Below are 16,435 nucleotides of genomic sequence, written 5' to 3' on the forward strand. Positions count from 1 at the left end.
ATGTATGATGAAGAGATCAGGTAACGGCAACTGAAAACAGATTGGGGTGACCGATCACAAAGCGAGGAGAAAACTGCATCAGGTATGTCCTCAATGCATTTGTTGCAGCAGCCGCATATTAAAAAAGGCAGAGTGGGAATTATACGGTGACATTCGAGGGGGGGTCTATTTTTTTCAGAGAGCACTGTGTGCACTCACACCATTTGATGAATGGAAAGAGACATCTGTTACAAAACACCAAAAAGTGTAATGACATTTGGCGATTGTCATTGACCACGTTTACATGCAAATCAAATCAAGCTTTATACAGCACATTTCAGAAATGGAATGAAACGCAATGTGCTTGACAGGAAAAAACTATAAAAATAAAAGCTGCAATATTTACTACACAACAAACATAAGGTAAAAAACAAAAGAATGACACAAACTGAACAACTAAAAAGCACCCTAAGGAAAAGCAAAGCTAAAAATATATGTTTTAAGATCTATTTGAAATATGTCCACAGTTTCGGCCCCCCTCAGGTTCTATGGGAGGCTCTCCATGCCTCTTGGTCCTAGACTTTGGGATAGTTAAAAGGACAGTGCCAGAGGACCTGAGGGACCTACTGGGTACATAACTTAAAAGCATGTCTGACATGTATTGGGGTGAACAATCATGGATTGATTTAAAAACCAAGAGAAGAATCTTAAAAGGAATTCTAAAACTCACAGGCAGCCAGTGCAGAGACCTTTAAACCGGTGTAATGTGTGCTCTCTGTCTGGTCTTGGTCAGTACCCGTGCTGCAGCATTCTGTATGTTTTGCAGTTGACCAATGGCTTTCTTGGGTAGACCAGACAGGAGAGCATTACAGTAGTCTAGCCTACTTGTAATAAAAGCATGGATGAGTCTCTCTGTATCAGCCTGAGAGAGAAACGGCCACACCTTGGCAATGTTCCTCAGGTGGTAAAAAGCTATGTTGGTCACATTCCTAATGTGTGACTTAAAATGTAGTCCAGAATTGAAAATAACACCAAGATTTTTTACCTGGTGTTTTTTCTTTATTGCCCGTGAATTCAAATGTGCGGCTAGATTCTCTCTCTGTGCTTTGGTTCCAACAATAAGTACCTTGGTCTTTAACTGGAGGAAGTTATGAGCCAACCAAGTATTTAAATCACTAATACAGTCTAATCATTTATCCATGGAGCTAAAATCCTCTGGTGACACAGAAATGTAAAGTTGTGTATCGTCTGCGTAGCAGTGAAAATCAATGCTGTGCTTTCTGATAACGCTGCCAAGGGGTAACATATATAAACTGAACAGTACCGGACCCAAACTCGAAACTTGTGGAACGCCACATGTGATATGTATTTTCTCTGAGTTATGTTCACCAAGGGTCACAAAAAACTCTCGACCGGTTAAATAGGTCTAAAACCAATTTAGAACCGGAGAGGCCAACCCACCTCTCCAGTCTGTCCAGAAGGACATCATGGTCAACAGCGTCGAATGCAGCACTTAAATCTAAGAGTACAAGGACAGAGAGCTGTTTGGCATCTGTGTTGGCTCTATAATAATTTACTACCTTAACTAAGGCTGTCTCTGTGCTGGGCACAATAACCACATTGTATTTTTTTTTAAATAGTTGGCACTTAAAAAATCATTTAGCTGTTTGAACTTCAATTTCTCCAGAACTCTGCTTAAGAATGGAAGGTTGGAGATTGGCCAAAAATTGCTAAAAGCTGAAGAATCTAGATTATTTTTATTCAGAAGGGCTTTCACCATAGCAGTTTTTAGTGCACATCAATATCCCGTTATTATTCGGGATACTTAAGTATTCTGTTTTTGAGTTGAGGCATATGAACATCATATCCCGTTTACAATAACTCAAAAAGCTTGTATCCCGTTTATGAGAAGCCTGGATAAAATGCCTGGGATATGATAATCTTAGACGGAATACTGTGGTATGTAAACATCTTATCCCGTTTACTGTTATTTTTCAGTCTGTGCAGGCTCAGTTTCACATATCATGGGTGTTGTGTGATGTTTTCATCTGATTGCCAAACAAAACACTTCAAAAAGTAGGTTTGATCCACCATAATCATTTCATAATAATTTATTTTGCTGATACTCATACTGCACCGTATTGCCTACTGGCTATTTTCACCCCTAATTTAGACAAGTTTCAATGACAATGACAGTTACATGCAAGAAATAGCAACTCATGTCAAAGAAAGCATGAAGGAATTTGAATCTAAGATAAGAAAATATGCATTCAAAAAGGAATTTACGATTGATCTTTCACTTCATGTACAGTAAGTGAGCTTGCAGGAAGTAAGTTAGCAGATTCCCATAACAAATTCAGAAGCAACAATGATGCCCTTACTTACCTGGAGCAGAAGAGAACACAGTACAACAAGATTTTCAAAAGACACTGCAAAGGTTCCTCATCTGCAGCTGTGTTTGCTGAGTGAATTTGCAACACACTGAAATAATCGATTGTACAGCGGTCTATGACCAGACGGCCATTGACTTGGCTGGAGAAATGCAATTAAGTCACCCACCATTCAGTGGAAACAGGTCTAACACGGAGAAACACATCCTGACATCACTGGCGGAAGAGAATTTTGACAAGTTCATGACCTACATTCACAACCCAAGGAAACACTTTGAGAAATCTATGAGAGAGAATGTAGAGAAATATATGCTCACAAAAAGGTCCAAAGTCCTTGCCTTGATTGAAGGGAACATAAAAGTTAAAGAGCAGTGTGTGAGCCATGCAGTGCATACAGCAACAAGACGGTCAAAAACAGGAATGGAGACACCAACATGTGGCTTAGAGAGTTTTCCAGTGCTCTAAAAGATGAGCTGAAATTTGCAGAAAATCATTTCAGTGATTTCTGTGACATAACCGACTTTGACTTCCTCGAAGAAGAGGTAAGGGAAGGTCTTGCCAACAGAATCATGGAGATCAACAGAAGCCTCAGCAATGTGTCACTCCTGAGCATGAAGCAGTTCAGGGAGAGGCCAGATGAGATTCTGATCAAACATTTTTGTGATTGCTGCTGGGTAAGGTGTCCCTTCTGTAAAGCCATCTGCACAAACACCATGGAAGGGCACAAACCGAAGGATCACAATGTCCCTTTTCATCGCCCTAAACGAATCAATGCATGCCACTTCAAAGACACAGTAGAATTTTGGATAGATTTTTGTACAACTTCAGTAACAAGTAAATGGCCGGTTTTACCCATCCCATGAATCAGAGGATAAATATATTTTGAAAGAATCCTGAAAAGCTGGCCCAGGATTTGCTGATTGGAGCATCACACCAGACCTCTCTGAACTTCCATACTGGAAGTGGTTTGTTTGTCGATTTCAAGAAGATCTGGAAAGGTATTATGACCTAAAATTCCAGGGCAAATAGTTTCATAACCTCATCCTCATATTACCCTTGTGTTTAGTGTACGTGCGATTGTAAATATTATTGCAACAAATATACCATACTATGGGAAAAAAGATAAACAGTGATAGACTGTGGTCAACCCAGATACATATTTAATATGTCCAACAGTTCACTAATACATATATTAGAACAATGATTTGATGAATGTCATTGCTCCTGTCCTAACCCATTGATCTAACTAAATCACCCCTCATATATTGGGGTCTAGTAGATTTTGAAAGAAGTAAGTTTGAGGTCTCCTTTGATACGAATGTAGGTAATGACATCTAGGCCTTCACGATTGGGGAACTGGATCTCCTGTCCATCAGGCATCTCCACTTCAAACATGTCGCCCGTCAGCTTCAGCACAATCTTGAGAGGGAGAAACCCCATTTGTTTACATCATTAGTGTTGTAGCACATTCACCCTTACACCCACATGGCCAATTGCAACGAACAAGCTGGACTAAGCATTAGCGCTAGTTTCCTTAAAATGATACTAGCGGGAGATTACATGGACATAGGCCCTAATTGTTTCTGTTATATTGAACACCTGAAACATTATGCCCAAGATTCTCCATTTTTATAGTCAGGATCAAACCCCCCTCCCTCCATATTTTCAACCTCCATTTTCACACCTTGAATGTAGAACCCCTTTGGAGTGGATTGTGGATCTCTCTCTTCTCATCACCCCAGCAGCCGGCAATCTTTGAGTTGCACACGAGCACAGTACCATCAGTGTCATCATTGAAGCGTGGGTTAAAGTGCAGTGCCAGGTCATCTTCATCACAGCCCAGGTCGATCTGGAACCTGGATATGGGAAATAGGAAATCACATAATTCCAGAAACCCTAATACATGTTTGTCTAACATTAATTGATTTCACGCATACAGTATACCAAAACAAAACCATTCTCTGGTCCGTCCTCTCCTCTTTCGAGCAATAATTTGTGAACCTGGAAGTTTATAATTTTTTTATGCATAAGATTAATTTATGGGTCCCTCTGTGTGATATAAACACAAAAAACAGTTAAATGCAGCTCCCAAGTGGTGCAGACACTGCATCTCAGTGCAAGAGGCGTCACTGCAGTACCTGGTTCGAATCCAGGCTGCATCACATCCGGCTGTGATTGGGAGTCCCATAGGGCGGCTCACAATTGGCCCCGCATCGTCCGGGTTTGGCCGGGGTAGGCCGTCATTGTAAACAAGAATTTGTTCTTAACTGACTTTCCTAGTTAAATAAAATTAAAATGTTTACATGTACCTCTCAGCCTCATCCATAATCCTCCCCTGTACTTTGAACTGGTCTCCAGCTCTCAGCTCCACATGCTTCAGCTCAAGTTCCTATGAAGAACCATATAATTAAATTGAGTGCTTTTGAACATAAGGTAAAAGTGATTTTGTATTTTAATATGTCATGTTGGGTTATAAAATATTTAATGACTGACTTTTAATAATCATTGGAATCACAATGTGCAGTGCATGCATAGATTACTTTTTCAACAATTACCATGTTGTCAAAACATAATCAAGACTCAAGGGCCTGACCGTTTAAATTAATTCACTCAGCAACACATATCTGAGTGCAGTAAGCATGTAGGCCACTATGGCTGCGTTTACACAGGCAGCCCAATTCTGATCTTTTCTCACAAAAGATAAGATTTGGGCTGTCTGTATAAACACAGCCTCTTCAGTAAGTAACTGTGTGGAATAAAAGTATCAGCATATGCATGAAAGTTAATGAGACTTACCATTGGCATTGCCATGTTGTCACTGGTGGTGAAAGCGGCCCTGAATGTGGTTTGAGTTGCAAGACGGACTGGGATCGGACAAGATACCCTTATTTCCTGAGATACAGAGAGTAGAATGTTAGTTGCAAGTTTGAACTATCCTTTTATGTGCGCAACTCTCCTCACACAGGTCACTCACTGATTAGCATAATAGTGAGGCGTGCTAAATGATGATTCAATAAATAAATAAAAATGATTCTCTCACTCACACCCTGATACTAGGTTATGAGAAGACGCTTGGTGGCAGACTGGCAGTGAAGATAGTTGCCTACTAAACTGATGCTTTTACTCACATTGAAAAGCCTGATATTTGATCAAAGTCACTCTGATCAGTAATCAACTGTGTAGTGCTGCACTGTATATTATAAACTGGGTGGTTTGAGCCCTGAATGCTGATTGGCTGACAGCCACTAGTGGTGCTGTAATGACGGTGTTTAAAGTAAATGACTGTCCAGTGAAAAATCTCACTTTTAAAAGATCATGTTGTGTTAACTCATACCCAAATAATGTTATCAACTCATCTTTTACTCATATTTTGTGGCCAAAGCATACATTTCAGAAGAAAACACACTTCAAACCCCACCTTAAAGTTGTATCTCAAACAGACCGTTTCAAAAACACTTGCTATTTCCTCATATAACGTGATGTCACGTTTTTGGCCCAGACGTCTCATTGGCTCATTGGCTGAGCTGGCCATTAAGTCGTTTACTTGTCATTAATATTTTTAACGACTGGTATACGCCCACAGCATTCTGTTGTTTCAAACACAGAAAAGCTGCTTTTTAATATAATAAAAACAATTGAAGGAAATAACTATTTAACTAATATTGTAATTAATTATAGGTCATATTTATTAGAAATCTGGAAACACTGGACAGTTAAAGTGCATGATCTGCCCTTAACAAATACAACAATGAATAGATTTTATGAATCAACAGTATATTCAGATATATGTGCTGGGAAAGTGTGACTACGTCCCTATCCTATCAACCTTTTAGTCTTTGAATGGTCTTCCAAGTGCAAAACACACAAAAACGCTATTGAAAATCTTTTAGAAAAGGCATCAGGTAGAATAAGAAGATGAATCCACAAATAATATTTTATACATATCTTAAATAACAGCGTGTTCATGAATTTTATGATATAATATTGAAATCCAGTCCAAAACAGTATGATCCTTGCTATCTGGAATTCTTGGGACCTCCCTACCCCATTGAAGTAGAAACATTAAATGGTTAAGGTAAGGGTTAAGGTTAGGTAAGGATTATGTTTAGGGTAGGGATAAGGTAAGGGTGGGACGTCCCAAGGGTTCAGGATAGCGCTGTTTTGCATGTTACTGTTTAATAAATAAAAATATCTATGGGGAAAGAGGAAAAAGGAATCAGTGACAGTTTCCGCCAAATTCCCGGAAGTGACGAGGACAAGTAAACAGAATCTTCTTTTTGACAGATGAATAACCCGTGAAGTGGTGCGAAGAAATACAAAATAATCTAAAATAAAATGTACATTTAAAGAAACATTCCCCAGGGGCATGAGATAAACGTTTGTGTTAAGATAACAACGCGCGTCATCAACTGTCGGAGGTAAATAGCTGGCCATTGGCCACCTTTCTTTTTTATCATGCTCATTTGCAATATACATACTGCTGACAGCTGCCAACATTGGGTAGCCTAGCAAGCAAGTAAACTAACATTTTTTTAGGGAAGTGGCTAGCTACGGCGCAGCGTTCCAAGGCACTGCATCGCTGTGCTAGAGGCGTCACTACAGACTCTGGTTCGATTCCAGGCTGTATCACAACCGGCCGTGATTGGGAGTCCCATAGGGCGGCGCACAATTGGCCCAGCGTCGTTAGGGTTTGGCCGGGGTAGGCCGTCATTGTAAATAAGAACTTGTTCTTAACTGACTTGCCTAGTTAAATAAAAGCCTAGCTAGTCTTGAACCAGGACCGACTAGCTGTGCTTGTGAAGACGACGATCTCGTCATATTCATCGTCGCCCAGGTACTGGTTCAAGCTAGGCTCAACTATCTACCGTTGGCTTCATCATTAACTGACTAGCTAATTCCAATTTCTTGCCAGCAAATAAAGCTTTCTAGTTATATTTGTTGCCCACATATTCTGTTACACTTACTGTGTCAGCATTGGCAACCTTAACCTGGGATGGAATTTTGTGTGCCGTAACTAGTTAACTTATTTTTTTAATGTCTTTATAGACTAAGATTAATCAATGCCATTCTTGTTTTCCTCTTAGACAGATTATACAGGATAAACAGTCCTGGAATGTTCACAGACATGGACTATGAGTTGGAGGAGGACAAACTGTAAGTAAATATGATTTGCATCCTTTTCATGTTCTACATGTGAAAACAGGTTTTATATATATATATATATAGGTTTTATATATATATATATATATATATATATATATATGCAAACATTTCTAACAGAAATACCTTATTTACATAAGTATTCAGACCCTTTGCCATGAGACTCGAAATTGAGCTCAGGTGCATCCTGTTTCCATTGATCATCCTTGAGATGTTTCTACAACTTGTTTGGAGTCCACCTGTGGTAAATTCAATTGATTGGACATCATTTGGAAAGGCACACACTTGTCTATATAAGGTCCCACAGTTGACAGTGCATGTCAGAGCAAAAACCAAGCCATGAGGTTGAAGGAATTGTCTGTAGTGCTTCGAGACAGGATTGTGTCAAGACAGAGATCTGGGGAAGGGTACCAAAAAATGTCTGCAGCATTGAAGGTCCCCAACAACAGTTGCCTCCATCATTCTTATATGGAAGAAGTTTGGAACCACCAAGACTCTTCCTAGAGCTGGCCGCCTGGCCAAACTGACCAAGAACCCGACGGTCACGCTGACAGAGCTCCAGAGTTCCTCTGTGGAGATGGGAGAACCTTCCAGAAGGACAACCATCTCTGCAGCACTCCACCAATCAGGCTTTTATGCTAGAGTGGCTTGACTGAAGCCATTCCTCCAGTAAAAGGCACAAGACAGTCCGCTTGGAGTTTGCCAAAAGGCACCTAAAGGAATCTTACCATGAGAAACAAGATTCTCTAGTCTGATGAAACCAAGATTGAACTCTTTGGCCTGAATGCCAAGCATCACATCAGGGGGGAACCAGGCACCGCTCATCACCTGGCCAATACCATCCCTACGGTGGCAGCATCATGCTTTGGGGATGTTTTTCAGTAGCAGGGAATCAGAGACTAGTCAGGATCAAGGGAAAGATGAACGGAGCAAAGTACAGAGAGATCCTTGATGAAAACCTGCTCCAGAGCACTCAGGACCTCAGACTCGGGCGAAGGTTCACCTTGACAACAATGACCCAAAGCACACAGCCAAGACAACGCAGGAGTGGCTTCGGGACAAGTCTCTGAATGTCCTTGAGTGGCCCAGCCAGAGCCCGGACTTGAACCTGATCAAACATCTCTTGAGAGACCTGAAAATAATGGGAGAAACTCCCCAAATACAGGTGTGCCAAGCTTGTAGCGTCATACCCAAGAAGACTTGAGGCTGTAATCGCTGCCAAAGGTGCTTCATCAAAGTACTGAGTAAAGGGTCTTTGCTTTGCCATTATGGGGGTATTGTGTACAGATTGATGAAGAGAAAAAACTATTTAATCAATTTTAGAATAAGGCTGTAACGTAACAAAATGTGGAAAAAGTGAAGTGGTCTGAATACTTTCCAAATGCACTGTACATCTAATCTAATTGGCTTTGACAGCGCTTGCTTTCCCAAATCATATTGTGGACACTAGACAGACAATGTATTAAAAAGATCTCCAATTATTCTTCAACAGGGGGATCCCTACAGTCCCTGGGACTATATCACTGAAGAAGGATGCTCAGAACCTGATAGGGATCAGCATCGGGGGTGGGGCGCAGTACTGTCCCTGTCTCTACATTGTACAGGTATTATGTACCTCTATACTGTACCTCAGTCCATTAGAGCGGTTGTTTGGTTCAGTAGCTATGTATCCAGAGTGTTAACTAAATCAGAAACATTAGATTATAGATGCATTGTATAAACCATTATCTTGAACTTTCTTAAAGCAGTTTGTTTTAAGGCTTATGGCTTGGTTTTTGTCATTATTGGATCTATTCTTTACCTGTAACTGGGATCTCTGTCAGGTCTTTGACAACACCCCTGCTGCTCTGGAGGGGACTCTGGCGGCTGGCGATGAGATCACAGGAGTGAACGGCAAACCTGTGAAGGGCAAGACAAAGGTGGAGGTGGCAAAGATGATTCAGGCTGTCCAGGTACAATAAGAGGGCTTGGAATCAGCTTTTCAATCAATTTTGGTTTGATACTGCAAAAGACTACAAACCAGTTAGTGTATTTCTTATAGTTATTTTTTTGTTAGCCACACAACCCAAACCATGTACCAACACTGACAAGACTAACAAGACTGACACTTACCAGTAGATAAAAATAAAGTCCAAAGCCACAGTATTTAATTCTGGATTCTGTGTTTTTTAGCAGTAAATTACCAGTCAGTCTGAAAAGGGCTGCGGTCACTACTAGATGTTAAATAATATGGACACCTCAGATCGTTCAGCGGAGCTAGTGAGAACAGGACGATAGCCAGGAGTTTGGACCCTCACGTCACCAGTGTGGAGTGGCAATGTTGTTTTTAAATCCATTGTGATGACACAGGAAGCTATGCGAGTTCAATGACTACCCCACCATGGTCTGTGCTCAGGATTAGAGAGATGGGGAGAGATGCTCCACTGTCTGTATAAAGGATTAGTATGTGCCATTGTTGCCCTTAGGCTTCGCTGACGCTTTCATTTTTTTGCATGCTATGCCCACTGAGTTTAAATTGTCACAGTGGTGTTTATTGATATTACTTGAAAACTTTGTGCAGTTTTATCAGAGGAGCTGTAATTCTTATGTTCCTGCACTTGCAGAAGCACCTTTGTTTGGCTTAAAGACTGCTATATTGTGCAGTCTTGTCCTTCATGATTTTCAGTTGAAATTAGTTGCAGACACACTTTGTACACATGGATTGTTTGTCAATACCTGGTTGACAATAACCTGCCTGTAACGTGAGTCCCCAGACTAACCAGGGGAGAAAGCCAATGTTAGGTAGATCTATCAATACTGTATTGCCTGGGGGAACTCCATAGGCTATATATTTTAGTTAGAGTAATATGACCCCTGGGGGAAGTGTCTGTAGATTTGCATCATGGTTTTAATTATACTGAGGTGGTGTTTGAGTGACTGTCTTATCTCTTCCATTCATTCCTCTTGTCTTTGCAGGGAGAAGCAACGATCCACTACAACAAGCTGCAGGCTGACCCCAAACAGGGGAAGTCACTGGACATAGGTAACAGTCGCAGAATACATCTCTAAAATATACAGGTAATTGACAAAATAAAGGAAACACCAACATAGTGTCTCAATAGGACGTTGGGCCACCACAAGCCGCTAGAACAGATTCAAACCTCCTTGGCATAGATTCTACAAGTGTCTGGAACTCTACTGGAGGGATGCGACACCATTCTTCCACAAGAAATTCCATAATTTGTTGTTTTGTTGATGGTGGTGGAAAAGGCTGTCTCAGGCGCTGCTCCAGAATCTCCCATAAGTGTTCAATGGGGTTGAGATCGGGTGACTGGCACGGCCGTGGCATATCGTGAAACATCAGCAAATTGAGCAGTCTTCGTCACTGAAGCTCTTGTCAAACTTGCCCCAACAATCATCCCTCTTGCAAAGTCACTAAGATATATTCTAGCCATGGTAGCCAAAATATTGGGCAACTGGGCCTGCCTAGCATTTTTATACATGACTCTAATTCCACAACTGTGTGGAAGCACCTACTTTCAATATACAGTACATTGTATCCCTCATTTACTCAAGTGTTTCCTTTATGTTGGCAGTTTCCTATATATAGGTAGAGTACCATTCTTACTCACCAGACCGACAGATGCTACCGTCATAGTATGTTTTTACATTGTGGTGTGTGTTATCTGGTGTGTTTTAGTGCTGAAGAAGGTGAAGCACCGCCTGGTGGAGAACATGAGCTCTGGTACAGCTGACGCTCTGGGGCTCAGCAGAGCCATACTCTGCAATGGTGAGACTGGGACAAAACACACTGTCCATCCGTCTGGCCATGTTATAGATTTCTATTATTTCTGACTTTACTTTTCTCATTGCATACACTTGAAGCCAATTACAGTCAATTGAAGCCAATTTAGTTGACATCACCCCTAAGATACTGGCCCTGTCCGAATAACTATACTAGCGTACTACATAAACTATATACTCATTTCGGTATTTGATCTTGCAGAATACCAAAATGAACGAATGGCGGGAGTCAACGCAATCACGTATTAGATGACTCATTCGGAGTACTATTTAAAATATGTCACAACTTTTTTTCAGATGCTATCTAGTATGCTAGTATGGGTATTCGGACACGGCCACTGCATAAGCTCTGTGCAATCTCATGATGACTGATATCATCTGAGAGGACCGGAGAGGGGCACTATGCTACTACTGTAAGTGTCCTCATACTAGGCCCTTTTCTTTTTCAGATGGTCTGGTGAAGAGACTGGAGGAGTTGGAGAAAACAGCGGAGCTGTACAAAGGTATTTTTTAAATGATTAATGTTATTATGTGTGACATTCTCCATACGTTCTCCCCTCTTCATGCACCACTGTCCTTGTTTGTCTCTTTACAGGCCTGATGGAGCACACGAAAAGACTGCTCAGAGCCTTCTTTGAACTCTCTCAGACACACAGAGGTGAGTTACCACGCCTTGAAACTACACAAACATTATATTAAACTACAGATCTAGACACAATATAACCATGTACTATGATCATACTCAAGCTCCCTCACACTGAAAGTGAACAGGTTTGTATTTACAGTAATGTGTTGCATGCCATGAGACTGGATGATGTTTGATTGTTCCACTCTCTCCCTCTGCCTGGACGACCCTCAGCGTTTGGGGATGTGTTCTCTGTGATCGGGGTACGGGAGCCTCAGGCTGCAGCCAGTGAGGCCTTTGTGAAGTTTGCTGAGGCCCATCGCAACATGGAGAAGTACGGTATCCAGCTGCTAAAGACCATCAAGCCAGTGAGTAGTAGAAGACATTAACAAACAGTCAAATCAATACACAAACCATTAACAGGATTCATATGCCAACACCCCAACAAGCTTACATTCACTCCTGCATATACCTAGATTAGATAACTTACATCCCCACACATCCATATATATATTGGGAATCAATTAATCATGTTCCTCTCTGTCTCCTGTTTTGTAGATGCTCCATGACCTGAACACCTACCTTCATAAGGCTATACCAGACACCAAGCTCACCATCCGCAAATACCTGGACGTCAAATTTGAGTACTTGGTGAGAGCAGACCCCTTATTCAAAATGTCAACATTGATCAACTAAAAACAGGGTCTAAACTGAACCGAAGCGTTTATATTTCTAATGTGTTAGTCATTGGCGTAAAGGTTAATCCATTTTGTGTTCCAGTCTTACTGTCTGAAAGTGAAGGAGATGGACGATGAAGAGTACAGCTGCATTGTGAGTACCTTACCTTCCTATGCCTGTAGTCCACACAGAAACACTGATGTCATTGAGTAACAAAGTGGATCTATGTAGCGTGTTTAATTTAGTTTTTCTTATATACCTGTGTGTTTCCTTAGGCGATGGGAGAGCCTATGTATCGCGTCGGCACCGGGAACTACGAGTACCGGCTTGTGCTGCGGTGTCGACAGGAGGCCCGTGCTCGGTTCGCCAAGATGAGAAAGGATGTGCTGGAGAAGATTGAGCTACTGGACCAGAAACATGGTTTGTTCTCTCTCTGTGTCTGTCTACCTAGGAGAATCATCCTCTCCATTAACGCTCTGTCCAGCTACCTGTAATAAGTGGCCAGAGTATCTCTCCAAACAGTCTCTCTCTGTTTGCCCATTACTAATGGATATAAGCCTTCCCACTAGGCAAAAACTGGGTATATCAACGTTGTTTCCACGTGGAAAACTGATTGGATTTGCAAAATCATCAACGCAAGGGAATGTTGTATTTTTTTCCCCACCCAACTTTATAATAATTCTTTTAGATTGAGGTTTCAACTAACTTGAATTCAACAATCAAATGTAAATCAAAACTAGACGTTGAACTGACATCTGTGCCCAGTGTGGGTAAATTTTATCCAATGTATGATCAGTCCCTCTCTCCCTGCTTCACGATATACTAATGTATCAGGCTGAGCGTTTCTCGGCACAGATGGCCTACTAATTGTAAACAACCCTTTCTTTGACATCTGCACTGCTAGGAAATACCAGATCTGTCTAAAGTGTGGTATAAAGGTAGGGTGCGTGTTAACACCCTTTTCCCTTCCTGCTTCCCTTCAGTCCAGGACATCGTGTTCCAGCTGCAGCGTTTTGTGTCAGGCATGTCGCGCTACTACGACGAGTGCTACGCCGTGCTGAAGGATGCTGACGTCTTCCCCATCGAGGTGGACCTCTCACGCACAATGATCAACTACGGCAGCCAGTCACGCTCCTTCACAGAGGAAGAGGAAGAGGAGGAGGGAGGAGGAAGTGAAGAACAGGATGGGGGTGCTGGCAAGCAGGCTGAGAACGGTGCTGAAAAACTGATTGATGATTATTGAGAGTTAATGATTGTTTTCTGGAGCAAAATTCCACCTACGTCTATCAACTGCCACTCTGCATTTACTTAGCAATGATTAGTTAAATATGTGGAAATGGTCAGCAAAGTCATCACAATGGAAAATACTACTGTGAATTGCTGCTATTCAACTGTACTGGAACTAACTATTGCAAACTACTGTAACCAATACCATTTCCACCATTGACAGCCATCACTGTAACTAACTTTGTGGGGCTTGAATTGATTCAATGGGTTTTTTCTGGGTCAGTTTATTCTGCAAGTTTATTTCTAGTTCCTACCAAACACGCATATCAGATTGGTGGATGATATTTCCCTAACAAAAAAATGATATTGTTGCTAAATGAGTGCAGCATAGTATGTTACAGAATGATTGAGCAAAGTGTATTTTTATCTACAGGTTTTAGGTGCTGATGCTTCAGTTTAGGAGTGTATATATGTTTGGGGTGCCTTCAGTCTCATTTGAATCATATGTGGACAGACGAGTCTATTCTCAACAAGTGGCCAGTCCTGTCTTGATGAGATGACAGCGGTTAAATGCTGTTCCCAATAAAATGATGTAGTCATTTGGGGCGAGCACATGATTAAGAGTGATCATTAACCAGGGCTGGCCACAGACCAAAATAGGACTCATTTTCCATTGACACAAGCCCTGATGTTACAAGTTTAACAGTCCCACTCAATATTTTGCATTCTATCTGCACTAAACCACATGGAATTTTAATGGGGTAGCTGAACAGAGTGAGGTACAAATCACTTCTAAAGGATGAGAGGGCAAGGTTCAGCCCAAACAGCATTTTAAACTGAATGAAGGAACCTCGGTCAAATGAAATGTTATAATTCCAGTGTGTTTTTTGTTACTTGTCTTTTTCTGTCATTGTTAAGGATTTCTCTGTCTCGCTGCTGCACCCGATGCTAGATTCTCAGCCCCACTACAGTTTAATAATCATAAAACAAGTGCAGTAGAGGGGCTGTGTTCTTTCAAATTGGAATGTATTTAATCAAAGGGACCTTTGTCTTTATGTTTTGATTTGTCAACTACTGAACTGTATTGATTTTGTGCTGAAGCTTTAATCTGGTTACATTGCTACTCTTGCTCAGTTCCACAAACAAAGTGAACCTTGAACATTATACCAATTTGATATTTTTGTGTAAATTGTTTTTATTTTCCTCTATGCTTCATGTATTATTCAAATACAGTATGTATCCATTGTGAAAACCATGGGTTCATAAAGGATTTACAATATAAAGAATATACTGGAATTTACATTGCTGGAGCTTCCAGAATGTTTTATTTTATGAAGATATTGAATATTTTTATTTATTATGGGTGTTTTAATCTTGTGTTGAGCTCTTCTGTCTTTGTTTATGTTACATGTTGTGTGGCAGAAGGATACATTAATTATTCTGATTTAATTAAAGTTTCTGCAAAAAAATATTTGGTAACCATTCTGTGTGTTATTAAGATACAAAATATAACTTGATTGTTTGGATCACATGTTTACATGTGACATTCTTCGCACGCTTTGAGGATAACACGGTGCCCCCGACGCAGCCCGCTACCAAGGACTGTGGGCTCTCCTTCTCCGTTGCCGACGTGAGTAAAACATTTACAGTGGCTTGCGAAAGTATTCACCCCCTTGGCATTTATCCTATTTTGTTGCCTTACAACCTGGAATTAAAATTTATTTTGGGGGAGTTTATCATTTGATTTACACAACATGCCTACCACTTTGAAGATACTAAATATTTTTTATTGTGAAACAAATAAGAAATAAGACACAAAAAACACTTGAGCATGCATAACTATTCACCCTCCCCAAAGTCAATACTTTGTAGAGCCACCTTTTGCAGCAATTACAGCTGCAAGTCTCTTGAGGTATGTCTCTATAAGCTTGGCACATCTAGCCACTGGGATTTTTGCCCATTCTTCAAGGCAAAACTGCTCCAGTTCCTTCAAGGTGGATGGGTTCCGCTGGTGTACAGCAATCTTTAAGTCATACCACAGATTTTCAATTGGATTGAGGTCTGGGCTTCCCCTTAAACCACTCGAGTGTTGCTTTAACAGTATGCTTAGGGTCATTGTCCTGCTGGAAGGTGAACCTCCGTCCCAGTCTCAAATCTCTGGAGGACTGAAACATGTTTCCCTCAAGAATTTCCCTGTATTTAGCGCCATCCGCCATTCCTTCAATTCTGAACAGTTTGCCAGTCCCTGCTGATGAAAAACATCCCCACAGCATGATGCTGCCACCACCATGCTTCACTGTGGGGATGGTTTTCTCAGGGTGATGAGAGGTGTTGGGTTTGCGCCAGACATAGCGTTTTGCTTGATGGCCAAAAAGCTAAATTTTAGTCTCATCTGACCAGAGTACCTTCTTCCATATGTTTGGGGAGTCTCCCACATGCCTTTTGGCAAACACCAAACTTGTTTGCTTATTTTTTACTTTAAGCAATGGCTTTTTTCTGGCCACTCTTCCATAAAGCCCAGCTCTGTGAAGTGTGCTGCTTAAAGTTGTCCTATTGACAGATACTCCAATCTCCGCTGTGTAGCTTTGCAGCT

At 41.1% G+C, this 16,435-nt stretch overlaps 2 protein-coding genes and 1 pseudogene across 5 annotated transcripts; 2 read left to right on the forward strand and 1 right to left on the reverse strand.

Moving 5' to 3' along the window:
• LOC139561352 (interferon-induced very large GTPase 1-like) lies at positions 1-3,496 on the forward strand (annotated as a pseudogene).
• An 8-nt stretch (positions 3,497-3,504) lies between these two features.
• On the reverse strand, positions 3,505-9,424 carry LOC139577000 (galectin-2-like). Of its 2 annotated transcripts, none has more exons than XM_071403698.1 (5): positions 9,331-9,424; positions 5,166-5,261; positions 4,679-4,758; positions 4,054-4,225; positions 3,505-3,788 (listed from the first exon to the last, which is right to left on the reverse strand). In XM_071403698.1, exons 2-5 carry the CDS (start codon positions 5,178-5,180, stop codon positions 3,642-3,644), a joined length of 414 nt encoding a protein of 137 aa, XP_071259799.1. In that variant the 5' UTR covers positions 5,181-5,261; positions 9,331-9,424; the 3' UTR covers positions 3,505-3,641. The 2 variants fall into 2 exon arrangements, with proteins under 2 accessions (XP_071259799.1, XP_071259791.1); XM_071403690.1 differs by lacking the exon at positions 9,331-9,424 and adding an exon at positions 5,788-5,905.
• LOC139576984 (PRKCA-binding protein-like) lies at positions 6,585-15,313 on the forward strand. Of its 3 annotated transcripts, none has more exons than XM_071403681.1 (13): positions 6,585-6,787; positions 7,454-7,523; positions 9,022-9,133; positions 9,353-9,481; positions 10,485-10,551; positions 11,209-11,298; positions 11,762-11,815; positions 11,908-11,970; positions 12,172-12,305; positions 12,496-12,588; positions 12,718-12,768; positions 12,891-13,035; positions 13,599-15,313. In XM_071403681.1, the coding sequence occupies exons 2-13, from the start codon at positions 7,483-7,485 to the stop codon at positions 13,856-13,858; spliced, it is 1,239 nt and encodes a 412-aa protein (XP_071259782.1). In that variant the 5' UTR covers positions 6,585-6,787; positions 7,454-7,482; the 3' UTR covers positions 13,859-15,313. The 3 variants fall into 3 exon arrangements, with proteins under 3 accessions (XP_071259782.1, XP_071259763.1, XP_071259772.1); XM_071403662.1 differs by having other exon boundaries at positions 6,648-6,787; positions 7,458-7,523; XM_071403671.1 differs by lacking the exon at positions 6,585-6,787 and adding an exon at positions 7,071-7,203.
• The last annotated feature ends 1,122 nt before the right edge of the window (positions 15,314-16,435 follow it).

This window comes from Salvelinus alpinus, chromosome 1, assembly GCF_045679555.1.
Source record: "Salvelinus alpinus chromosome 1, SLU_Salpinus.1, whole genome shotgun sequence".
Taxonomy (NCBI): Eukaryota; Metazoa; Chordata; class Actinopteri; order Salmoniformes; family Salmonidae; genus Salvelinus; species Salvelinus alpinus.

What these genes read in the sequence shown, in the direction of transcription:
- LOC139576984 (XM_071403681.1), top strand. Translation starts at nt 7,483, where the DNA reads ATGTTCACAGACATGGACTATGAGTTGGAGGAGGACAAACT. An exon ending in CCTGTCTCTACATTGTACAG is followed by an intron (nt 9,134 to 9,352) that starts GTATTATGTACC and finishes GATCTCTGTCAG; the next exon opens with GTCTTTGACAACACCCCTGC. An exon ending in ATGAAGAGTACAGCTGCATT is followed by an intron (nt 12,769 to 12,890) that starts GTGAGTACCTTA and finishes GTGTTTCCTTAG; the next exon opens with GCGATGGGAGAGCCTATGTA.
- LOC139577000 (XM_071403690.1), bottom strand. Translation starts at nt 5,901, where the DNA reads ATGGCCAGCTCAGCCAATGAGCCAATGAGACGTCTGGGCCAAAAACGT. An exon ending in GTTTGAGATACAACTTTAAG is followed by an intron (nt 5,262 to 5,787) that starts GTGGGGTTTGAA and finishes TCTGTATCTCAG; the next exon opens with GAAATAAGGGTATCTTGTCC. An exon ending in AAAGGGGTTCTACATTCAAG is followed by an intron (nt 3,789 to 4,053) that starts GTGTGAAAATGG and finishes CTCCCTCTCAAG; the next exon opens with ATTGTGCTGAAGCTGACGGG.